General features: G+C 49.6%; 1 protein-coding gene across 1 annotated transcript in view; it reads right to left on the reverse strand.

The window, feature by feature from the left end:
* Nucleotides 1-26,130, reverse strand: part of ANKRD55 (ankyrin repeat domain 55) — an 872,819-nt gene that overhangs the window by 717,413 nt on the left and 129,276 nt on the right. The window contains exon 2 of the mRNA XM_069222305.1: nucleotides 3,935-4,057. Coding sequence (XP_069078406.1) covers nucleotides 3,935-4,057 — 123 coding nt within the window. The remainder of the gene's footprint in view (nucleotides 1-3,934; nucleotides 4,058-26,130) is intronic.

Below are 26,130 nucleotides of genomic sequence, written 5' to 3' on the forward strand. Positions count from 1 at the left end.
ACAGCGTAGCCCAGGTCCCCAGCACTCCATCCTGTGACACACAGCTCCCAGAGTTGTTCTCCGGTGGCGTGGGACCTTCCAGTGTAGTGCTGCTACAATCGCACTTTGTATCTTCTTTGCCCCCGTGTTCCCGGGACCCCCGTGGGTGCTGCCTGGTCTTCTGAGCACTCTCTGAAGTGCTGAGAGCCCCTTCTATCTCCTCAGTCTGAGTTGAGACCCGCAGGTCCCTCCTGAGTCCAGGCATCTCCTTTTTGAAGCAAACCGCGTACTTGCTTGAACCAAGGCTTGTTGGCAGAATCCAGCAATGCAGACAGCCTGAATCCAACAACTCGACATGGGACATCTCCTGCACCAAGCAGGAACCCGCAGCCATCTTCTTTGGTGCACTTCTGTACTTTTCTTCTGACCGAGAATCCACTTTTGCACCTTCTTCTAGGTTGGCAGGGACTCCTGTCCTTCCCGGACTCTTCTTCGACTTCTGGACTTGGTCTCCTCTCTCCACAGGTCTTCAGGTCCAGGAATCCAATGCTTGTTGCTTGCAGTCTTGCGTGGTTCTTGCAAAATTCTTTATCACGACTTGTAGTGTGTCCTGAGGAAACTTGCTGTACTTTACTCCTGCTTTCCTGGGCTCTGGGGTGGGGTATTTTACTTACCTTTGGTGTTCTCTTACACTCATAGCGCCCCTCTATACACTAGACTTGGCTAGGGGGGAATTTGACATTCACATTCCACTATTTTAGTACATGGTTTGTGTTGCCCCTAGGCCCTTACAATCTATTGTAGTTTCTACTGTTTCCATTATTCTGTGACTGTTTACTTACCTGATTTCGGTTACTAGTGTATGTATTCTGTATAATACTTACCTCCAGAAGGAGTATTGCCTCTAAGATATTTTTGGCCTTTTGTCACAAAAATAAAGTACCTTTATTTTTGGTAACACTGAGTATTGTCTTTTATTGTGTATAAGTACTGTGTAACTATAGTGGTATTGCAGGAGCTTTGCATGTCTCCTACTTCAGCCTAAGCTGCCCTGCTACAGCTACCTCAAGACAGCCTAAGCTGCTATAACACTGCCTACATTTCACTAATAAGGGATAACTGGAACTGGTATAAGGTGTAAGTACCTTAGGTACCCACTACAAACCAGGCCAACCTCCTACATAGGGTCCGAGAGGGATCCCCTCCCACCCGAGCAAAAAGCATTTTTTTTAATTTTGCTACGGATTCATCATATTTGTGAATTTGCAGTACAACATTTTTTTAAAAAACAAGTGTGGGTTCCTGCGCTTGTTTTTTAATAAGCCCCCGGGTGGGCCAGGTCCCTGGGTCATTCATAATTTTGAATGTGGGTGGCCTTCCTGCCACCCCACAGCCACAAGGAACACCACCTTCCCGGGATGATTTTTGTGATATGGGGGAGGACTGTAGCCCCTCTGTACACTGGGGATCACCACCACCCAGGGGCAAAATTATTGAATTGTGTGGGGAGGCCCGTCTGCCTCCACCACCGCCTCAGGGACCACCAGCTCCCTCAGGTGATTTTTGTGATATAAGCTGGGAGGCGGGCAGTGGACCTGTGCCCCGGAGACCACCACCTCCCTGGGGGCAAAATGCTTTAACAGTGTGGAAGAGACTCATCAGCCTCCCCCACACCCCTGGGGACCACCTCCCTGGGGCATTCATCTGATTTTGTGCGGGGGTGTGCAACCCCCCAGCAGCCCTGGGGACCATCACCTCCCCAGGGCAACCTGAAAAAAAAATAGAAAGGGGGTCTGTTTTGGATACCCTTAGCCCCAGTGACCAACAACTCCCTGAGGCTATGCACTCCCTCAAGGAGTCACTGATGGCCTTGGCGACCGTCACCCAACAGGGCCAGTTCCTTCTATGTCCCAGGGTGACCAGCCCCAGGACAGAGCTGTTTGCTGTGGCTTGGCTGCAGCTTTGACATCTGCAGCCAAGTCACAGCAAACACTCCGCTTTCTGACAGAGGGTTCTGTCAAACAGGCCCTTCGGCCTCCCCACAGCCCCGGAGACCACCACCTCCTGGGGCAAAATATTCTAATTGTGTGGGGGAGGCCTGACGGCCTCCCCCATAGCCTTGGGGACCACCACTTTCCCGGGGCATTCATCCGATTTTGTGCGGAGGGGGGTGCGTGCAACACCCCTGCAGCCCTGTGACCCACCACTTCAGGGCAACCTGAAAAAAATAGAAAGGGGGTTCATTTTGGACACTCTTAGCCCCAAGGACCACTACCTCCCTGGGGCTATGCACTGCCTCAAGAAGCCACTGATGGCCCTTGGGCCCGTCACCCCCTAGGGGAGGTTCCTGCTATGTCCTGGGATGCCCAGCCCAGGGACATAGCTGTTTGCGGGGGCTTGGCTGCAGCTTTGACATCTGCAGCCAAGTCACAGCAAACACTTTGCTTTCTGACAGCAGGACCTGTCAAAACCGGTCCCGCTGTCAGAAAGCAGAGTTTTCATCTCCGTTCCCTGAAAGCACTGCTAGAGTGACCAGGGAGCTGCTGTTAAAAGAAGCTGCCTGCTAGCTGGAGAAATAGGCCCGCGGGGGAGGCCTTGAGGCTCCCCTGCAGTCCCAGATAACCCAAACAGGGCATATAATAAAATTTGTTTTAAAAAAGGTCAGGGACCGTGGGGGAGGCCTTGAGGCTCCATCTGCGGTCCCAGATAGCCCACAAAGGGCTAAAAAAATATATTTAAAAAATAGCTTAAGTTTGAAGCCTTCACACTAAGCTTTGAGGCTTCGAGTCCAGGTGTATCCCTGGTCATTTCTCTCCTTTTTTTTCCAACTGAAAATGTTCAAGGCTCTTACTGAAAGGTGATCTTACTGTTTTTAATTGACAAATACATTTAGCTTTTCAATTTGTGCAGAAATATCTCATTCTGAGTATATCATCCATCAAACCCTAAACAACTCTCTATCTCCCTCTCACTCTCTCTCTCTCACTTTTAATCTTTCTCTCATTCACACACCCACTCGGACCCTTACGCACCCACTCAAAACACTCACGCTCCCATTCACAGACCCATTCAGACTCTTGTGCACCCACTCACAGCCTGACTCAGACCCTAATGCACCCACTCAGACCCACGCAGACTGTAACGCACCCACTGACAGACTCTCACACACCCACTTACAGATCCAATGACACCCTCATGCACCAAATCACAGACCTGCGCAGACACTGATGCACCCACTAAGACACTGATGCATGCACTCTCATACCCAGACAGAGACTCTCACAGTCACTCTCACCCCCAGACACATCCTCTTACACCTATTCTCACACCCAGAGATATTGGCTGCGGCCTACTCCTACCGCGCAAGGCCAATGGTCATGTGCAGAGTAGGTTTGGGTGGTTAGGGGGGTAGGCCTTGTGGCAACCCCTGCTGCGCATGGGCAAAGGCTGTTCACGGTGCAAGGTTGAGTGCTTATATGGGGTTGGCCCACATGGCCAAAGTCAGTGCGCGGCGGTGGTTGGATTAAGGTATAGTAATAAAAATTGTTATATGTTAAAAAACCTGTTATAATTACCTTCGGAAGCAAGTTATAGTTACTTTAGATAACTCTAACTATAACAGGTGAATTTCTATGGTTTTGTACAAGTAAATTCAGAACCTAACTATAAGGTCCCTGTTCAGTGAAAAAAAAATATATATATATACATACATATATATATATATATATATATATATATATATATATATATATAATGACTGCGCTATATACAATTGCAAAACAACCACAGGATACAGCAATTATCTGTCCTGCAGATGAATGAAGTTGTAATCTACTATTTGACAGGCGATGTATTCATTCACAGATGAAGTTGAAACGATGCTTAGGCAACACTTTTTGCCCGCACAGTATAATTAATTTCACATTTTGCATGTCAGGATACAGCATAATGTTACCTTCACTATCACAGTATTCTAGTATTGAAGGATCTTCACGAATCACTGCTGTCAAGGTATTGACATCTCCATTAGCAGCTGCTTGATAAACAACATTCAAGTCGACTTCTTCCACTGTGTCACCTTGAGGACCAAAAAATAGTAGAGTTAGATTTCAGTACACCATGACTCAAAAAGTTAAACAATTCTGATTAGCAAGATAGGTCTTCAAATGTCATTGTTTTTTGTCATCAGGGCTGCTTCTATGGCAAGGCTATTCCAGGTACTTAAAGCGCCACCTGTAAGGGGCGGTAGGTTTTTCTTGAAGAATTAAATATGATGTCATTACCAAGGTGGCTAAATGCTGCTTCACCAAGGGTGCCACAAATCCTAGCACTAGTCATTACAAAAACATTACCCCTCATCTCGTCCTCCTCACCGCAGTGCTTACTAAAGGATTCAACCCTGCCTCAGACAGAGCTATAACCAAGCCCTAGGATCTATGATCCCAGATTTAAAGCCCTTCTCCTATTGCTGAGAAATGGCTTAGAAGAAGTTCTCTCCCCTTACTCATATACTGTATTGCTGTGTTTCCATTTGAGGTAATCCATGCAATTTTTGTCAAATTTATTTATATATATGTGGTGTATAAGATTAATATAAAATTGGACACTTATGGGTGCCAGGCATAGTGCTTTGCTGAAGCTGCTACATTTGTACTTGCTGCAGGCGCACTCCCTGTTCATTTGTTGGATTAGGGCATGGAGCCTTCTCAGCGTCAGAGGTCAAGCCGTTTGGGAGCCATTGCAAGCATCCCCACCTCACCCCAATGCAGGATTGTGCGGCGGGCACTCAGAGGCTGCAGGTGCCGCTCTTAATGTTTTTAGCCCTAGCGGGGCAAGAGTTGAGGCAGGAGTGGTAACAAATCTAAATGAATGCTGCACTAGTGTATTGTTTTACTGACCAAACTGCTATAGAGGGAAGAAAAGCTAGCCCCAAACAGAATAACATGGACCTAGTGCAGGAAAAAGCGCAGCATATTTCAAGGGCTGACATGCACACTGTTGGAGGCGGCAGGCTTTGGGTGGCTGAGGTGATGCACAAGCCAGGCAGAACCTACCATTCCCATGTGGGGTGGGTGATTACACTCACTGTATAGCCTGCACTCACCCTTGGGTAGCTTGACACTGAGCAGTCAGGCTTATCATAGGGGCAATGTGTAAAGCATTGGCACAGCACTTTCACACAACAAATACACTGAGCGTCACAAAAGCGACTTCACTTGAGGTGTACGTAAATAAAGTTTGTATTCAACACACAATAGTTAACACAACATGAACATCATGTATCTCTGGGCATAAATAACTTTTGGAAATATCACTATCAGTACTAGGCCCAACCAAGTTAAAATGACTTCGGTGATATGTACACTTTATAAAAAATCCTACTTTACCCCCAGCACACTCATGCAGTGCAAAACGTTGTCAGCACAAGACCCACCTGAGCAAATACTCTAATTTAATCCCACACAGTTATAGGGTGCACCCCGGTTCACAACGGTAGCGGTAATGTGTATATAGTCACTCCCACTAACTCACTCACTGATTCTTGGTACTATGGATAACAGGCAGGATTGTATAGCACACACTTGCACACACATGCACACACAGCACCCTAATGTGGAGCACTGATATCCAGCAGGTCAGTAGATATTGTATTTGCAGACACTGTGGCCCAAAAACCCTCTTCCACCCTTCAGCCAACCCCAACTACCCCACCTCCTCGAAATGGAGTTGAAGGAAACCTTCCCCCCCCCTTGGGACTTGCTTCCGATCGCTCTCAGAAATGTTCTGTAGCCCACTCACTTACTCTCACCACCCAGACCCATTTCGACAATACAACCTGATAACACGATGTTGTCAGGATGGGTGAGAGGCTGGCAGAAGGTCAGCCCTTCTGAGGGCATCAAAAGGAGAAACTGATGAGTGAGAGATAAAGCAGGAGAGCCTCTTGGAAGGACGAGGCACCCTGTAGGTCACACGTTTACCAAGGCACATCCAGACAGTCCGGGCACAAATTTGCTCTCCTGCGCCACCGTGGAAACGAGGCAGAATTTCGGGTGCACGACAATAGGAGTCGCACCAGACAGTTCTGATCAAACACAGTGCAGAACAGCAAATTCAGCACTCCCTGGGTAATGAGGCATAACATCTGTGGACAAATGATGTGGACACTTAAGTGTGCTCCACTCTCCAGATGTCATAGGTAAAAGGTGACGATCCCTCGCAGGAGGTCTTTGATGTCCCTGAGACCTCCACCAGATAACGGGGGGCAAGCTAATAAACCCTTGGAGATTGCACTTTGGGGTGCCACCCAGCAGCAGGCAATCAGGCTGGGTCAGTCATTATTCAGGAAAATTGGGGGTCCCTTCCAATGGCAATAATTCCTCCTCGTACACAACAGATTTCTCTGGCAGTGTGCACCATGCAGTCCAGTATCTCTGGTCCTGAGTGCCCACAAGCATATCTCTACTTTGCTGCAGCATGCCATCACAGCTATGCAGTAGTGTGCTTTTGGAATCTGGGGTTGTTCAGAAGGTTCCCCTTTGAACAGAGGACCGTCCCCTGGCTACCGGTCAAGAAGCCAATCACCTTCAAGCTTCTCACCCACACGTACAAGGCCATACACAACGCAGGACCAGCCTACCTGAACCACTGCGTCTCCTTCCACACCCCCGGCAGTTCCCTGCGCTCTGCCCAGATGGCCCTGGCCACCGTCCTCGCATCCCCAAAACCACACAATAGGAGGACTATCTTTTACGTACACTGCAGCAAAGAGCTGGAACAACCTCCCCCTGCACCCCAGACAAAGCCCGTCGCTCACCATCTTCAGGAAGAGCCTCAAGACGTGACTCTTCGGATGAGGCCTTCCCCTCCTCCCCCAGTGCCTTGAGACCCTCACAGGTGAGTAGCCGCGCTTTACAAATACTGATTGATTGATTGAACAGATGTCTCCCCTAAATTGTAGTTCTGTCTGCCATGGGGCTGTGGAATGTACATCTTAATCTTTAGTGGGGCCATGATCTGGCTGCGAGAGGGCAAGTGTCAAAACCTCTCCCTCCAATATATCCAACCAGGCCCTCAAATGGCACAGGTTTGTCGTTCCAGTTGCATGCACAAGGTTTATAGCTGTCTCTGGGGAATGTACAGATGTGCTCCCCCAGCCTCCAGTATGGACTAGGGTCAAATTAAAAGGCTCACAGCACATTTAAGAGCATAGAAGTGCCCACTTTCTAGAAGTGGAATTTCTAAGTTATTATTGACAAAACCACCTTTACCACAGGAAGGAATTTGTAAGGACAAGTCCAAAGATAGGAAACATTATGAGGCTGATCCACTGCAATCCACTATTGCAGCTAGGAGTAATTGCAACTTCTCCCCATGTTAACCTATGAGCAGAGCAACTCTCATAGGTGGTGACAACACCCATGGGTATTCTTCACTCCATGGGCATATTTGCCCTTGCGCACACACATGCCTGTAATGGCAAATCGGATACATGTTTCACAACACAACACCACAGGTGCAAGGGCACACCCTCAGACATACTGTGACAGGCTGGACACATGTTTAAAAACACCATAGGTGCAAGAGCACACACACATGTAAGAACCACTTACTAAAAAATGTAGGAAAGGCATGCACACTTTCACACTGTACTTACAGTGGGAAAGTGCCCAGAGCCCTAAGGCCACTGTTGGAGGCTGGCCCTCTATGCAGTGTGCAAAACTAAGCACATTATGCAAAGGGTTCAGGCAACCACACATTGATTTACAAAGGTAAAAATTAGACCACCTAATGCACCAATTTTCAAGGTAGCTGGTCGAGCAGTTAGGCTAATCCAGGGAATGTGCTAAGCATTTGCAGTACTCACAAATCCAATCATGCATCACACACACTCAATGAATAACTCGAGACCAGAATTTATCAAAATACTTCAGACTTTTATATAACTTTTAAAACCAAGATCTTTAGAATACGTTAAGTACTTTTCAAGTTAGGACTTTTTAAAGTTTTAGCAAAGTTAGTCTTTCTGTGCTTAATTACGCACCATTGGAATCAATGCACAGTCACCTTTTAAAAGGCAGTAAAAATAACACAGTTGAGATACTAGTCTCTTCTCTTGCAGGGTGGTCGCAGCAGTCGGTGGGCACACTGTGCCAGCTGGAGAGTCTCGGGCGGCTCCCAGTTCTGGCGGGAGCAGCGTTGGAGAGGTTCTTGGCACAGTGCCACCTGGAGGGATCACTTGGAAAAGGAGCTGGTTTGCAGGTTTAAAGATGGTGCCTTGGGGTCCCCTTGGGCTGTTGAGGTTGCAAAGGGTTCAGGACCTGGGGCACACAGCAGATCCCATGAGTCTCTTTGAGGGCTGCTTACAGGACAACGGGGGCACTCTGGTCGGAGGTCCAGGTTGTTCCTGAAGTTCCTCAACTGGGGCTTCCACCTGATTTGTTTTCAGCTCAGGGGGAGCTGGTTTTCTGGTTGTCTGATGTCACCTGACCAGTACCCAGGGTATTGGCGTAACCTGGCCACTACAGGGCACAGTGCCACCAAACTTAGCACAGTCGTAGGTCACATCTGGGCAGTCGTCGGTGTGTCATCGGGTCTGGCTGTGACTTCCGGTTGCGGAGATATCGGCAATTCAGTGAAGTGATCCTCACTGGTTTGTTGGTCCTTTGCAGGTTTCTTGATTTTCTTGAGTGCTGCCTCCACTCAGGAGGGAGAGCTGGGATTATTCTTGAAGCCTGGAGGTCTCCAGGGTCTCTTGGGAGATGGGCTCTGGACTGACCCCAAGAGACCCCAAACTTTCCCTCCCAATCTCCAGGGCCATCATGGTGAGATGTAGAACCTAATAGTCATTGGGAGAGGAAAAAGAAGATAGGAAGGCTACAGCTCTCAGTGGAGATACTTTGCTCTGGCAAAAGACATTAGGAGCGATAACCAAGGGCGTTGTTGCCAGAATAGGGCACTAGAACCACGGACGTCCTCTCCTCCAGAATTTTCTGAAGCACCCTCAGGAGGAGGTGAATTGGGAGAAATGCATATAGAGTCCCTTTGGGCAAGGGGACTGCTAGAGCATTCACTGTCTAGGCCTGCGGACACCATGTCTCTGTGCAAAGTACTGGGAGCATTGCATTCTGTTGTGATGAAAACAGGTCTACTCATGGTGTTCCAAAGTGCTCACAGATCCATTTTAACATCCAAACAGACAGATGGTAATGTACAGAGAATGGAAGATGCAGGCTAGGACTGTTTGCTTTGATGTTTCGCCATCCCTGGATGTAAACTGCTGTTATGGGTAGAAGGTGCTCTTCTGCCAAAACTTAAGCTTCTGATGCTATCAAATTAGGGCACTGTTCTTAGTGCCACCCTACTGATGGAGATTAGATCTTGTGATCTTGTTGCCTTTCCTGACGATGACATTGGAGCCCTTCATTTGTTCAGCGAATGTCTGCAGTGCTATCCAAACCACTGCTAACTCTCTCCAATTGAAGGATCGTACACCCTCCTCTTTCAACCAGTGGCCTTTCCTCTCCTAATTCTTCAATATTATTCCCCAGCCCAAAATGCTGGCATCCATGGTCAACAGCTTAGAGTGGAACCCTTGCTAATGCATGATGAATTTGAGGGATCACTGATACTGGGTGGTCAAACTCCTGCAAGCTCGGTGACCAATGTTGAAGGAGTTGGTTTGCAAGAGGTTGTTGTTGGGAAGGTGCCCAGGGGAGTACTGCTTTAGTTGCAGTGATAAACCCCTGTACATTTCCAACTCCTGACTGTCATCCTTGGTTGACTGAGCAGAACAATGGTTCCGAATTGCAATTATCGTGTTCTGGCTGGTGTTGAACAAGGTTTCTATGAGCATCTTGGTCTGAGCTGGTTGCAGGTGAGATTTGTGGAAGTTGATGATGAACCCGAACTATTGCAGTACTCCAGTCACCATCTGCACATCGTTCAGAAGCATAAGGAGAGAAGAAACAGACAACAACTAGTCATCAGGACATGGGAATACTATAACGCCATTCAATTTAAGGTATTCTACAAGAGGCGCCCATAGCTTTATGAAGACTCTGGGTGAAGTTGCCAACCTGAACGAAAGAGCTTGGAATTGTAAGTGCTGGTCTCCAACTGCAAATCATAGAAACTTTATGCTATCAACATGGATGGGCATGAGAAAATAGTGATCATGTAAGTCAATAGTCACCAGGAAATCACCTTCTTCACAAATGGAATTATTGTTTGATGCAATACCATTTGAAATGTCTTCACTAAGACATATGTGTTCAAACTTTGAGATTCAAGACTGGGTGGTGTTTGCCATCAGTTTTTTGGCCCAGAAACAGGGTACAGTAAAATAGGCTTCCTTTTTAGATCTTCGGAAACCAGAGCTACTGCACCTTTCTCTTGTAAAGCTTGAATCACCAGTAGCATTGATTGTCTCTTTATTTGGTCTTCTTGTAATGCAATAGGTATGAATTTGTTTATTGGAGAAGTGTGAGAAAAGGGAATGCAATAACAATCCTTGACAATGCTGAGGACTCAAGCATTAGAGACAAATTCCACTCATTGATGGGGAAAAAAAAGACTCAACCTGGCGCCAAATCCAGGATAGCAATTTTTGTGATTGACATTGATGCTAGGAGTACTTGGTGAAGTTGTATTCTCAAATGCAGTCCCTCGATCATGGGCTTAGCCATGAAAGGGATGCTTCTCTTGAGATTTTGCCTCTGCTGTTTTTTTCAGACAAGATTTCTTGTTCAAAAAGAGCTTCAAGGGTTTCAGAATTTTCTTTTCCTCTGACACCTTTTGAACAGTTTAATCCAGCTCTGCGCCAAACAGTTTTGGGCCTGAGAAAAGCAGTTTTTGTACGAGGGCTCTTTGTGCAGAATCTAACTTCCAGGACTTCATCCACAGAATTCTAGGTGTTGCTATTGCTGCTACTGATAAGGAAGCTGCTGACAAAACCATCAACAAGCAAATCAAAGAGGGATTGTGCTAGGGGCTCCATATTAGGAAGAATCATTGATGGATCCGCATTTTCCTGCAGACAGTCATATAACTGCTGGAAGTCTTCCAGCGTGACCTAAGTAGCATAAGCTGCATACATGTTTGCTCTAATGGCAAAGGTGGAAGCCATAAATGATCTTTTAAGCATAACTTCTACTTTTCATCAACTATGTCTGGTAATGTAATGTCCTCAGATGCGAAGGATGATATTTTAGCCATCAAAATCCAGATTGTGTTGTCTCTAGGATTTGCTGAAACTTCCCTTCAGATGTTTGAAGGGAATATCTTTTATAAAGGAAACAAAAAAGGGATGTTTTATAAATGAGCTTCTTTTAGTATGATCTTTTTGATGACATCATGTAATGGCAAATCCTCCACCTGTGCCCTACGGTATGGCCTCTAACAATTGTGGTTTCTCTTCAAATCCTAATACGTCTGAAGAGGTCAAGAAGCTGGGAGACTTAAACGTATTTGCCTCTCTTGTCTCCATCTTAGTCCCCCTTCTGCCCCTTCCTTTGCCTCCTGGCTGAGGGTCAGCAAGGGCAGTTTCTATTGCCTCTTTAATATGGGTCTGTGTTGTACCTGACATGCCGACATAGTGTTTCCGCAATTTTTTTTTTGCTTTTTCTCATAACTTTTGCTGATTCTCTCTTAGTGGCTGTGAAAGACTGGCTCCTTGTTGCAGTACCCCTCCACTTTTTGCCTGGTTTCTGAATGCAACTTGGTCTGCAGTCACTGGGATCCTGCTAACCAGGTTCTCAGTGCCAGTGTTCTTTCCCTAAAATATGGTAAAAGTAATTGAATGCACCTTTAGCTTCCACTATAAGTCCCTAGTAAAAAGTACTTAGGTACCCAGGGCATGGGGTACTATGGGTAAGCACCTAGGGTAGCAGCACTGACTGTGCCACCCTCAAGCGCTATGCATCCAGATGCACTCAGCACTGCCACAGCAGACTGAGGCCCTCATTATGACACTGGCAGTAAAAATCACCTACTGTCAGGGTGACGGCCGCCAAAAGACCGTCGTCGCGGCTACCACCCATCTGCCATATTATGACCGTAGCCGGAATCCTGCCAGAAGGATGCCAGAATTCCGGCTGCGGTTATGGCCGCGGATGGCGGTAAGGTGGCGCTGCTGCCAGCATCAGCGCCATGCCAGTAGACCGCCGCAGACTTTATCATGATCCATGATATGGCCTGGCGGTGTTCTGCTGGCAGACGCTGCTGCTGGCAGCAGCGCCCCGTCCCGCCTCCTGCCAGAGGACCCCCTGAAATCAGGTAAGTTGGGTACTCCGACAGGGGAGAGGGTGGGAGGTGTTGTGTGTTTGTGTGTGCGTGAATGCGGGGGTGCGTTGCCTGTGGTATGTGTGTGCATGTGTGGACGTGTGAGTGCGTGTATTGTGTGTTGTGTGAATGCGTGTGTGCTTGTATGTATGTCTGTGAATGGATGTATGCATGAGTGGGTGCATGTGGGTATGAGTGTTTGTATGAGTGTGTGTGAAGGTACGTGTATGTTGGGGGTGGGTCTGGAGAGGGAGGGGAGTGGGGGGGAAAGACCCCTATCAGTGACACGGAAGGAATTCCCTGTCACTGATAGTGCCTACCGCCATGGTTTTCGTGGCGGTAAGGAAGACACGAAAACCATGGTGGTAGGCGGGCTTATAATCCTGCGGGCGGGCTAGTGACAGCTGCCTGGCTGGAGACTGAGGTTTCCAGCCCGGCGGCTGTTACCGCCGTAGTGGACGGAGTGGTACATTGGCGGTTTGGCTTGAGCCAAACCACCAATGTCATATTTTGGGGAAAAGTACCACCAGCCTGTTGGCAGTAATTTTCTCCATTATACTGCCGGCCTCCAGGGTCATAATGATGGCCTGAATGGCCTGGTGCAAACCTAAAATACAAATTCGACATGGCACACTCCCTGTGTGCCCTGTCCACCCTACACTGCATACGTTATGGGTAAGCCACCCCTCTAGCAGGCCTTCCTGCCCTAAGGCAGGGTGCACCATAGTATATGTGAGAGCATAATTGCATGAGCAATATGCCCCCACTGTGTCCTTGCCAAACCTGGGACATAGTGAGTGAACAGAGCAGCCATTTTAACATATGTGCTGGACACTGGTCAATACGAGTTTCCTAGGTACATAATGGCTACTCTGAACCCTCGATTGTTTGGTATCAAACAACTCAGAATGATAAATCCAAACTCGTACCAGTACTGGATTTATTATAAAAAGTACCAAGAGGTCACCTTAGAGGTGCCCCCTGAAAAAGCTAACTATCCTGGCATGGTTGCTGAATGGTTCCAGCAAGCCTGCCACATCCAAACAGCCAATACACAAACCCTGGGGGAGAGACATGTCTCTCTGGTTTGTGAAACAATGCCCTTCCTGGATGGAGCAGCTATCTCCCCCTCCCTCAGGAATGTGCACTGCCCTGGCCTCACTGAGCATGCACCACCCCTAGGGGCTTGCAAGCGAAGTGGACCCTTCATTTCATTTTTCTCCATCTTGGAATGCATGAAAATAGCCAATCAGGTTTAAGGAAGTGACCCTTCCCACAAGAAGTGGTCACTGTAGTGGGTGTAGCCACCCAAGGGTAAGTGTCCCATTGAACACTACCAGGTTCTCCTTAAAATGCCCACTAAATTCATTATTTAGTGGGCTCCCCTAGACCAAGAAATCTGATTTGAAGATGAAAAGAAGACCAGCACCAAAAGAAGACCACAGCAAGAGAACTGAGGACCTGCTGCACAAGAAAAGGCGTCAAACCCTGCCTGCTGCACCCAGGACCCGAAAATCCCCACTATGGAGGAGATGGGCTTCTATGGCCATCTATGAACGGGTGGCCATAGACGTCCAAACATCAAAAAGACCTTCAATCTTATTTTCCCAAAGGAAACGCTTGAGGTCTTTTAGGAATTTGTGCAAATCTAGAGGAGCAGATCCTTTTGTTAAAGGCTTAGCAGCACCCTCCCCTCTCTCATCACAATGGGCGTCATTAGGCACTAAAATTAAGACAAGACTGGAAAAATATTTCCCCCTTTGAAAACACCACTGGCGTTTAATCAGTCTCCAGCCAGGGATCATTCCATAATCCTGAGGAGATTACAGCAGCTGCCATTTGAACCACTAGAATAGGTGGACCTGGCAAGGCTTTCTGCAATAACAACATTTTTAATTTCCATCATCTCAGCAAGGAAGCTAGTGAGTTAAGAGCCTTAGTTATTTATTGGCCTTATTTAAATGTTTCCCAGAGAGAATCATCTCTTTCATTTAGCTCAAGAAACAATTTTGCCAGTTTTACAGTCTAATGACAACTCTCAACTTCCTTCTTTCTTAGATGTGAGATGTGCTTTGTCTACCTACCTAGATCGGACCAAGGATTTCAGACTCTCTAATATCTCATAGTACAGAAAATATAGACAAGAAAGTAACCTCACAAACTATCAGTAGGTGGGTCTGTCAAGCATTTCACAAACATAGAAAGCACTAGGAGTCTCCTCCATTTATGATCCAGGGAGGGTCAACTAGGTCTGTATCAGCCTGCTGGGCAGAAATGGGGAAGGGCATCAATACAAGAGATATGTGGGGTCGCAACATGGTCATCACATCTAATGTTTATCAAGCACTATTTGCTGAGTGTAATTTTGCTTCCACTGTCTTACAGTCAACAAAGAAGTAATTGTTGAGTTAATAAATGTATTTCTACCTTAGGTGATTATCGGTGCGAATTGCAGAAGCTTTGGAAATCCTCATTTAGTAAGGCCTGGGATGAGGAGAACAAATTGAGGCAATAAAGAGACAATTACTTACCAATAATTTTTATTACCCTGATTTGAAATCCTCCTTGTCCCAGTCTAGATTCCTTCCTCACGTGATTTTACCTGTACTCTTGAAAAATGTAAATTACAGGAGGTGGGGCTGGTGGAGGGACCTGCTTCAAAACCAAGTCACAACAATAGAAGAAGGAGGACGTTAAATCTGACATCCCAGGGTGTGGGGATAGATCTGTCTGAGGCGGGGTTACTTCATTTAGTAAGGACTGGGATGAGGAGGATTTTGATTTGGAGTAATGAAGATTACCGGTAAGTAATTGTTGAACACTATGGTGGTCGTTATGATTATGGCAGTGTGGCCTGCCAATGCCGGCGGTGGCGGGAAAACTCATCAGCCGGCATGGCAGGCCACACGCCACATAATGAACCCTATGTCATTCACCGACAGGCTGCCTCCGTCAGGCAGCCTGGCTGCGGTCAGAATCATTATCCGACAGGGCAGCTGTTTTGCCCCTCGGATAACGATCCCTAAGCCTCCAGCCTTTCCCTGGCAGGTTTTCCCGCTAGGGAAAGGCTGGTGGAGGGGGTGTACCGGGGCACCCCTGGGGGCCCCTGCACTGCCCATTCACTTAGCATGGGCAGTGCAGGTGCCCCTGTGCGGTGCCCCATCGCGCAGGTCACTGCCCGATTTTCTGGCAGTGATCTGCGTGACGGGTGCAGCTTTACCCACTGCACAGATGCATTGGCGGTGCCTCCATGTGGAGCTGCTGTCAATGTCCCGGCCAGGCATTCCTGTGGGCCAGCGGGCAGAAACAATGTTTCTGCCCGCCGGTCCACAGGAATGTTCATTATACTGCCAGAGGGGATCTGGGGACGATGGTGGTCAGTAGTTTGACCGCCAGCATGAGAACAGCGGTTTTGGCCGCCGTGTTCATAATGAGGGCCTATGTCTCACTAGCCCTAGAAACTTTGTTTATATTTGGATTTATTTATTTAAAAAACACACACCACAAATGTAAGTGGTGAAAGGTTCTCACAACAGATCACAACCCTTGTGAACATCATACTTTGACATTTTGAACAGTTTATTTGACTATAAATGACATTTTGGATAATGGACTAAATGGGTTCAATGGAAAACAGCACCACCAAACACCAAAATCACAACTGAAACTAATACAGACCATCAAACACCAATAGCCAACTAAAATCTGAAAAACGGACCAAGTAATACAAGTAATAATTTTTCCATAACAATTGGTTATGAGTTTAAAAACCCATTGGCTAGCCCTTAAATCTAGGACAAACCATTGGAAAGTTGTAAATTGTGTAATTTCAACTGGTGAAGTCCTTACAACATATCATAACTCATATTTCATAACAATCATGGGTCAAATAGCAAATGACAGAACAAAATTAGCATATCAATTTAAAATCCATGTTTTCAAAGCAAGTAGATGCTATGTAGAATGAATGGTACTATTGTCATTGGTTATTTGTGATGGAAAGAAAGTTTTCTTTAGGTTGTGTTTTGCTGCTCCTGTGAGAAAAAGAAAAACACATCACATATTAATTCTATTTAAAAACAAGTTTTCTTACCACACCTTATCCCATGCTTTAGATCAAGTGCTAGGTACTGGGCACTGTCCGCACTCAAATAATTCTCTTTTCAATTTTAGGGTAGTAGATTGTTAGTAGGAAGACTCAAGAGATATAGGGCCCATAGCACAAGTCATTTAGCAGCAATATGTAAAAAATTCAGCGTACTTCAGTTGAAAATATTTTCTATTGACAAATACACATATAGAAATCTACGTGCGGTAGTAGCCTGACTTCTGCTAGTGTAATAGTTTAGCAACTAGTGGAATAATAGGCAGTCAAACATACTATCAATGTCTAAAGGTAGGCATATAGAGTGGGGGGATGGGCCCAAAAATGAGGACTATTTTGACTGTACTACTGAATATCAGCACCAACAATATTGTGGCATACTAATATCGAGGACAGAATTTCGAGGGACTAAATACGGAAAGGTAAGTGAATATAAAGAAATATAGATTTACTACTCCTAACTCCACCTCTACGAACCTAAAAAAAAAATATATATATAGATCTGAGTCTTGGCACACACAGAGTCCTTCTACAATAAGTCCCTCATTATGACACTGGCCGCAAATCCCACTTACCGCTATGCTGACTGCAGCCAACATACCGCCGCCACCGCGGATATCTGTTCACCATATTATATCACACACCAATCCGTCACTATTCAGCCACATACACAATTCCGCCACACCAAAGGTCAGTGATAAACTGCTGGTATCAAACCCACACCGTTATGCCAACAGAACTACGCCCATCACATTATGAAGCACAAATCATCACAGGGGAAATTCAACGGCGGTAAACCATTGGCGTTACATACCGCCGCCCTCAAAATACACACACACAAAACACCACCACATTGGACAATTCAAACAACACACACCTGACACCCATACACACACCACACCCACACACACCACTATAAAACACACACCCACATTGCCCACAACACTTTACGACTACAAACCATTGGCACAAGACAGACAACACGACCACAGACAAGACCAGAGCTACACAATACCTACACCTATACACCACTCACGTAACCCACATCACACACCCCAACACATTACCCAACACACCCTAACCTACATACCCCACACAACTCCCATGGCACCACAAAAACACCCCGATTCTCAGACGAGGAGATAAGGGTCATGTTGGAGGAAATCATCAGGGTAGGGCCTCAGCTATTTGGAGCACAGGTGCACCAGATAACCATTGCAAGAAAGATGGAGCTATGGCGAAGAATCATGGAGACGGTAAACACCGTGGAACAGCACCCAAGAACAAGGGACGACATCAGGAAGAGGTAGAACGACCTACGGGAGAAGGTACCTTCCATAGCAGCAAGACACCAACTCACTGTACAGAGGACTGGCGGTGGACCCCCACCTCCTCCCCCACAACTAACAACATGGGAGAAGCAAGTCTTGGCAATCATGCATCCTGAGGGCCTCGCTGGAGTAGGAGGAGGACTGGACTATGGTAAGTCAACTCTTTACTACTATCACCCCCCCCCCCCACCTGCATGCCATCACATATCCCCACCCTCACCCTCACTCCCATCACTCCACCACCTCCAACACACTCCACCATCACATCTCACTCATCCCAATGCCAAGCCCTGCATGCTCTACCAATGCATGGACATCAATCACAGCCCTGCATGGACACCTATCACCAAAGCATGTACACTAGAGAGAATCAGCTAGCCCACTACATACCAACTTACACAAGTTAAAGCTGCCAGGGCAAATACAACCAAAGAGGGCAACCCACTGATGCACAATATGTCACACACAGAAACAATAACACATCATTTACTTCACCACAGGTATTCCAGCCTATGTCACCGGAGAGGAGGTGCCAGCAATATCCAGTCCCCCAACTGAAGAGGCCCACAGTAATGACTGCAACTCTGGTCGTCTGGATCTGGATGACCAACCTGGCCCATCCGGGACCTCTGGACAGTCGGTTACCCACCACAGCACCCACCCAGCATACCCCTACCTCTGTCCCCAGGACACGTCAATCAGCAGTGTGTCCACCTCTACAGGGACCCCAGGGCACAACTCATACCCAAGACAATCAGGGACCTGAGGTCAGTGGCAGTGGGCACATGGTTCAGGGGACAGAGGCACAGGACAACAGGGAAACTGGGAAGAGTGCTGTACACCAGGGGGAGGACAGGCCCAGGGAACCGACTCTCCAGTAGGCACGCACCGAGATCCTGGGAGCATATCAACATTCCCAGGACGCGATGGGCCAGATCCTGGACAATATGCATGAGAACAGGCGGCTGCAGGAGGGACAGTACCAGGGAATCAGGGAGGAATCGCAGGCCATCAACACCACCCTAGTCTCCATAGTAGGGGTGCTGGCAGACATTGCCAACATTATGAGGAAGGCAGTCTCACACCAGCGGGTCCCTGCCACTAGCGAGTCATCTGAACTGCCTTCCACCTCCGCTGCCGCTAGTGGCCAGGAGGCCCAGCCACAGGACTCACAGGCCACCAGCACCCCTCCCCCTGCAGAAGGAGAACCACCCGCAAACGTTCCCTGCGATCCAGGCAGAAGCCAGAGACTATTGCCAAGAACCCGCCAGAAAATGAGACTCTCCTGATTGTCACCCTTGTGTCCCACTCTGTCACCCTGTCCACCTTGAACTGCCATTGCTCCCCTTCCTATGTCCCCTAGGACAATGCACCTGTGCTATAGAATGGAACTATACCCTGGAATTTCTCCATCATCACCCCATCCCATTGCACTTGTCCCTCTTTTTCTTAGCACTTCAATAAACATCCTTGGAAAAAATACAAGTATGGAGTATGTCATTTAAACAGGTACCAACAATGCAATTCAACTGTACAGTAAATGAGCACATAAGAAAGACCTGTAGTTGGTTGCACTGATCACACCAGGAGCTATAGTGAGCCACCAACATCTGTAAAATGAATTGCCAAAGAGTATAACAAGTGGGCATAGAAGTGGGAAATAACAGCATGCCAGTGCCAAAGAATTTCACAATAATGACAATGAAATGTGAAGTAACACTGTCTTACCTGTGTGTCATTAGAAATATTGTCCTATCACTGCTGTTTGGTTGTCCTCATCCTCATCCTCTGCCTCCTCATGCTCACTGTCCACAGGGTCCACTGCTGCCACACGGCCATCTCCAGCCTCCTCCTCCTGCAGAAAAGGCACATGGTGTCTCAGGGCAAGGTTGTGCAACATGCAGCATGCCACTATTATCTGGTAGACCTTCTTGGGTGAGTAGTACAGGGATCCACCTGTTAGATGGAGGCACCGAAACCTGGCCTTCAGGAGGCCAAAGGTTCTTTCTATGATCCTTCTGGTTCGCCCATGTGCCTCATTATAACGTTCTTCTGCCCTTGTCCTGGCATTCCTCACAGGGGTCAGCAGCCATGATAGGTTTGGGTAACCAGAGTCACCTGCAAATATTGAGGGACAACATTTAGCCACACACTATTCCATATGGCCCACACCATACCCATACACCAACATATACTCTGTGGGGACCAGGGCTCACCTATTAGCCACTCCCTGTGCCTCTGGGCCATCACATTTGGGATGCTGCGATTCCTCAGGATAAAGGCATCATGCACCAGCCCAGGATACTTAGCATTTACATGGGACATGTACTGGTCTGCCAAGCACACCATCGGTACATTCATTGAGTGGAGACTCTTACGATTTCTGTACAACTGTTCATTTTGGCAGGGGGAAGGGGAACAAATGCAATATGTGTTTCATCAATCACCCCAATTATGTAGGGGATAGGTCCCATTGCTCAGAAGTCAGCCTTCACTGTGGCCAAATCCTCCACCTGGAGAAATACAGGTGGTCATTACAACCCCGGTGGTCGTTATTAAAGCGGTGGTAAGACCGCCAACAGGCCGGCTGTAAAAAATTTGCAATTACGACCGTGGTGGAAACCGCCAACAAAGACAGCCACTTTAACACTCCGACCGCCACGGCAGTACAAACAGCGCAGCGGTCACCACCAACAGACAGGCGGGAGAAAATGTACCGCCCACACTATTATGACAGGCTAATCCGCCACCTTTTCCGGGGCGGATTCACCATGGATAAAAACACGGCGGAAACAGGAATCCCGAAGCGAAAACGCTCACCTCTACACACCCCACGAGGAATGAGGAAGCCATGGACCCGGAACTCCAAATTCTACCTGCAATAGTCTTCCTGCTCCTCTACCAGGAGCACGAACGCCGGCGACGAAGACCACGGTGAATACTGCACCTACGACACAGGAGAGGGGGGAGGCAAAAAACAGGGACACACACACGCAACACCCCCAACCTCACCCTCACCAACTACAACACACACACTAATGCATATCAATACATCATAGATACACCCACCAAACCCCCTGGAAGAATGCAAAGATAATAGAAAATGAGTGTAACCATTGTAATATATTAAAAGCAAATAGGCAGAAATATATATATACACCATGTACATAATATATACCAAGCATAGTAGTCCAGGTTGTGCTCTAAGAAAGTCTGTGGAACACTGGGACCACACGGTATGGGCGAGGCCCACACAAGATCCCCGACCATGACGGAAAGAACACTGCAGGGGCATCATAGAGCAACTAAACAGGCACCTCAGGGGAGGAAAAGGGGGGCGCCTCAGCCACTTGAGTGCATGACGCCAAATCCACGAGGGGGCCACATGCCCACTGTTCCATCCTGGGGAGTGCAAAGCCACAGTCTCTCAAGTTTCTACAGTGGGTGGGTTGTTCACTGTTCAATCCTGGGGAGTGCAAAGCCACAGTCTCACAAGTCTTTACAGTGGGTGGTTTGCCCACTGTTCAATCCTGGGGAGTGCAAAGCCACAGTCTCTCAAGTCTCTACAGTGGGTGGGTTGCCCACTGCCATATCCTGGGGAGTGCAAAGCCACAGTCTCACAAGTCTCTACAGTGGGACGTTTGCCCACTGTTCAATCCTGGGGAGTGCAAAGCCACAGTCTCTCAAGTCTCTACAGTGGGTGGGTTGCCCACTGCCATATCCTGGGGAGTGCAAAGCCACAGTCTCACAAGTGGATAACATTCTCCACTGGTTCTGGAGGGGGCATGGTGACCATAGTGCTTCATCCTGCTAAGGACAGAGGTAGTGGATGACAGTCTCCATTGGTTTTGGAGTGGGCATGGTGCCCAGAGTGCTTCATCCTGCTAAGGATTGGGGTAGTGGATGCTTTTCTCCACTGGTTCTGGAGGGGGCATGGTGCCCAGAGTGCTTCATCCTGCTAAGGACAGAGGTAGTGGATGGCAGTCTCCACTGGTTCTGGAGGGGGCATGGTGCCCAGAGTGCTTCATCCTGCTAAGGATTGGGGTAGTGGATGCTTTTCTCCACTGGTTCTGGAGGGGGCATGGTGCCCAGAGTGCTTCATCCTGCTAAGGACAGAGGTAGTGGATGACAGTCTCCACTGGTTCTGGAGGGGGCATGGTGCCCAGAGTGCTTCATCCTGCTAAGGATTGGGGTAGTGGATGCTTTTCTCCACTGGTTATGGAGGGGGCATGGTGCCCAGAGTGCTTCATCCTGCTAAGGACAGAGGTAGTGGATGGCAGTCTCCACTGGTTCTGGAGGGGGCATGGTGCCCAGAGTGCTTCATCCTGCTAAGGATTGGGGTAGTGGATGCTTTTCTCCACTGGTTCTGGAGGGGGCATGGTGCCCAGAGTGCTTCATCCTGCTAAGGACAGAGGTAGTGGATGGCAGTCTCCACTGGTTCTGGAGGGGGCATGGTGCCCAGAGTGCTTCATCCTGCTAAGGATTGGGGTAGTGGATGCTTTTCTCCACTGGTTCTGGAGGGGGCATGGTGCCCAGAGTGCTTCATCCTGCTATGGACAGAGGTAGTGGATGAGAGTCTCCACTGGTTCTGGAGGGGGCATGGTGCCCAGAGTGCTTCATCCTGCTAAGGATTGGGGTAGTGGATGCTTTTCTCCACTGGTTCTGGAGGGGGCATTGTGCCCAGAGTGCTTCATCCTGCTAAGGACAGAGGTTGTGGATGGCAGTCTCCACTGGTTCTGGAGGGGGCATGGTGCCCACAGTGCATCATTCACCCCGTGACAGACTCAGTTGCATCAGTACCCTTGCCACTCATGGGCCAGGGGTGCTTAAAACGGCGGTGCCCTGTGCAGCGGTGCTTGAGACGGCGGTGCCCTGTGCAGCGGTGCTTGAGACGGCGGTGCCCTGTTCAGCGGTGCTTGAGACGGCGGTGCCCTGTGCAGCGGTGCGCGGTGCTTGAGACGGCGGTGCCCTGTGCAGCGGTGCTTGAGACGGCAGTGCCCTGTGCAGCGGTGCTTGAGTTGGCGGTGCCCTGTTCAGCGGTGCTTGAGATGGCGGTCTCCATGGCAGGGTCTCAGCTGCTGGCGGTCCTTCATGGCCCAGCGGGGCTTTTGCTGGCGGTCCTTCATGGCCCAGCGAGGCTTTTGCTGGCGGTCCTTCATGGCCCAAGCAGGGCTAGAGCTGGCAGTCCTTCATGGCCCAGCGGGGCTGGTGCTGGCAGTCCTTCATGGCCCAGCGGGGCTAGTGCTGGTGGTCCTTCATGGCCCAGGGGGCTGGTGCTGGTGGTGGCGGTGGCCTCCTGGACAGGTGGGCTGGTGCTGGCGGTGGCCTCCTGGGCAGGTGGGCTGGTGCTGGCGGTGGCCTCCTGGGCAGCTGGGCTGGTGCTGGCGGTGGCCTCCTGGGAAGCTGGGCTGGCGGTGACCTCCTGGGCAGGTGGGATGGTGCTGGCGGTGGCCTCCTGGGCAGGTGGGCTGGTGCTGGCGGGCCCTTCCTGGGCAGGTGGGCTGGTGCTGGCGGTCCTGTCCTGGGCATCGGGGATGATGGTGGCCTTCTCCGCTGTGCTGCTCTTCCTAGACTTGACGGGTTTGTTGTGGCCTTCCCCACCTTGGAAAGTGTCACAGCTAACTCCACACTCCCACCGGGACCTCTGGGAGCGGCTTTGGTGGCTGGAGTCTTCCCCCTCTCCCGCCGGGCACTGGACAGCTTCTGATGCTTCACAGGTGGGGGACAGTCTGTGCTGTGGCTCCGTGCCACACTGGCTGCCCTGGTGGCCGGTGCACTCCAGATTCCGGTGACTACAGGCACCACTGGTCCCGGAGATGATGTGGCTGAGGTGCTAGTTCGGGACCTATGACACGGACGGGGTGGGGGAGGTGTGGGAAAGAGGTCCAAGTTGGACAGGAAAAGGTTTTTGGAGACACTGGGATGGGTAGCTGGAGGGGGTTTGGGAGTGGAGGAAGAGGTTGTGGTTGTAGGAGGTGTTCGTTTGGTGACTTTGGGTGAAGGTGCATGCGCTGGAGGCTGTCGTGAGGTGGATGGCTGATGGGTGGGTGCGTGACTGCGTTTGTGTATCTTGGGAGGTGGCGTCACAGACACACTTGGAGAGGATACAGGGGACGTGTGAATGGTAGTGGGGGTGGTGATTGCACGTGAGCGGGGTGTAGTGGTGTGTGTGCTGGTGATGGCAGTAGTGGCTGTAGACGTAGTGCATGCAGGAGTGAGTGTAGACGAGACTGGGAGGGATATGAGGAGGAGGGGGACACAGTGGAGGCAGTGGATGTTGGTGTGTCTGCATGTGTGTGATGTTTGCGTGAGTGCCTGTGGGATGTGTGGTGCTTATGTTTGGCTGAGCTTCCCTTGTGTGTTGACGTATGTGCATGCTGGTCTGAAGGTGTGCTTGGGATAGGCTGGGGTACAGGGGATTGGGTCTGGGTGGAGGAAGTTGGAGGGGGGAGGCTAGAGACGGGGACAATGGCTGCCATGAGTGCGGAGGCCAGAGTCTGAAAAGCTCGCTGAAGGGCCGTCTGACCAGAATGAATGCCCTCCAGGAATGCATTTGTTTGTTGCAACTGCCTTTCTACACCCTGGATGGCATTCAAAATGGTAGACTGCCCAACAGTGAGGGACCTGAGGAAGTCAATGGCCTCCTCACTGAGGGCAGCAGGGGTGACTGGGGCAGGGCCTGAGGTGCCTGGGGCAAAGGTGATGCCCACCCTCCTGGGTGAGCGGGCACATGGCAAAGGCTGAGGGGCTGCTGGTAGGGCGGTGCTGGTAGGGGGGGTGGCGGCTGTACCTGTAGATGCGGGGGGCACAGATGTTGCCGCCACCACAAGGGAGCTCCCATCAGAGGGTGAGTCTCTGTCGCTTGTGTCAGCTCCTGTGCCCGCCGTGGAGCTCCCCTGGCCCTCCATCCCACTGGTGAACTCTGAGTCCGTAGTGTCGCCCTCCAGGGCCATGTGGGATGCAGCTCCCTCATGCTCCGGTTCCACTGCTCCTCCGCCTGATGATGCTAATGCACACAAGAACAGGGAGACCACAAAAAGGGGGAGGAATGACAGAAGAAAGAGATTTTGAGTGCATGCATTACCGCTACCGTTGGCGGACACGACAGACACAGAAGCCCCCTGCACTACGCCGCGCTCTTGGGCTCCACTGTTCAATTCCTGGGAAATGGCCTACAAGGCTATGGACGACATCTGCACACATAGATGACACAGGGGCATGACTAGGTGTACTTGGCACTCTACAGAGGTGGGGTGGGGTGCCACATGGCCTGCCTTACGGAGGGGCCTTGCCTACGGAACTCGCCCTGGCCTAGAGAAACCCACAGCCCACCTCCCCCACCCAGACACTTCCACTGCGCGCAAAGTCAGCAGAATGAGAGTGTACTCACCCCCTTGTGGCTGCTGTGATGCCCTCAAGCGCCCATCCAACTCTGGGTAGGCCACCGCCAAGATCCTGAACATCAGGTCGGTCATGGTGCGACAGGCACCCCTCCCACGTTGGGAGGCCATCCCCAGCTGAGCCTCCGCCGTCTTCTTGCTCCAGCGGCGAATATCCTCCCATCTTTTCCGGCAGTGGGTGCTCCGTCTGTGGTAGACCCCCAGGGTCCGGACGTCCTTGGCAATGGCACGCCAAATATCTTTTTTCTGATGGGCGCTGACCTACATGAAATGTACAGGGGAAAAGGAGAAGTTATTACCAACTGCACCGTCAAACTGATTGGCCTCCATCCCTACCCTTGCCATGTGGCACATGCATTCACCGTCTTTCATGCACGCAGCACTCTCCCCCTTCCTTCTTACATCCAGCCCTCTCCACACAGGCATAACCCATACAACATGCTCCCTGTGTACTTACCTGTTTGTCTGGAGGACTGTAGAGTAGCGTGTACTGGGGGAGGACCCCATCCACGAGCTTCTCCAACTCCTCCGATGTGAAGGCAGGGGCACTTTCCCCAGACACTCGAGCCATTGTCTCTTCCAGACCAAGGTCACAGCAGCACTTGCAGTGTAGGTCCTCTCCTGTCGAAGATCAGGTATCGAGTGATTGAAGAGATAGAAAATGGCGGTCACGTCCGCAGCGGTGCGTACCGTCACTGCCGGCGTACATCGTCATTGGCTCCTGGGACCCATAGGGTCCAATGTTAACCAATGCAGCATTGCGCTAAGGTCTACGACCGCCTACCGCGACGGTGAACAACGCCAGCGCAGTTACCTCACATCCCATTGTCCCACTTTACAGGTCAGGCAGCCGCCATTTCAGGGGCCCACATGGCTTCATTTTCAACTGCGTCACACATACCTAGGCCTAGACTCTACACACATACAGGCCATCTTTTGTGTATGAATGGTGTTCTGTGTAAACTGTGGGTACGTACGTCTGAGTTGTTTGACTCTGTGCTCGCTGCTGTCCTTCATAGGCACCGTCCGCTGG

Source organism: Pleurodeles waltl, chromosome 1_1, assembly GCF_031143425.1.
Source record: "Pleurodeles waltl isolate 20211129_DDA chromosome 1_1, aPleWal1.hap1.20221129, whole genome shotgun sequence".
In the NCBI taxonomy this organism is placed as follows: Eukaryota; Metazoa; Chordata; class Amphibia; order Caudata; family Salamandridae; genus Pleurodeles; species Pleurodeles waltl.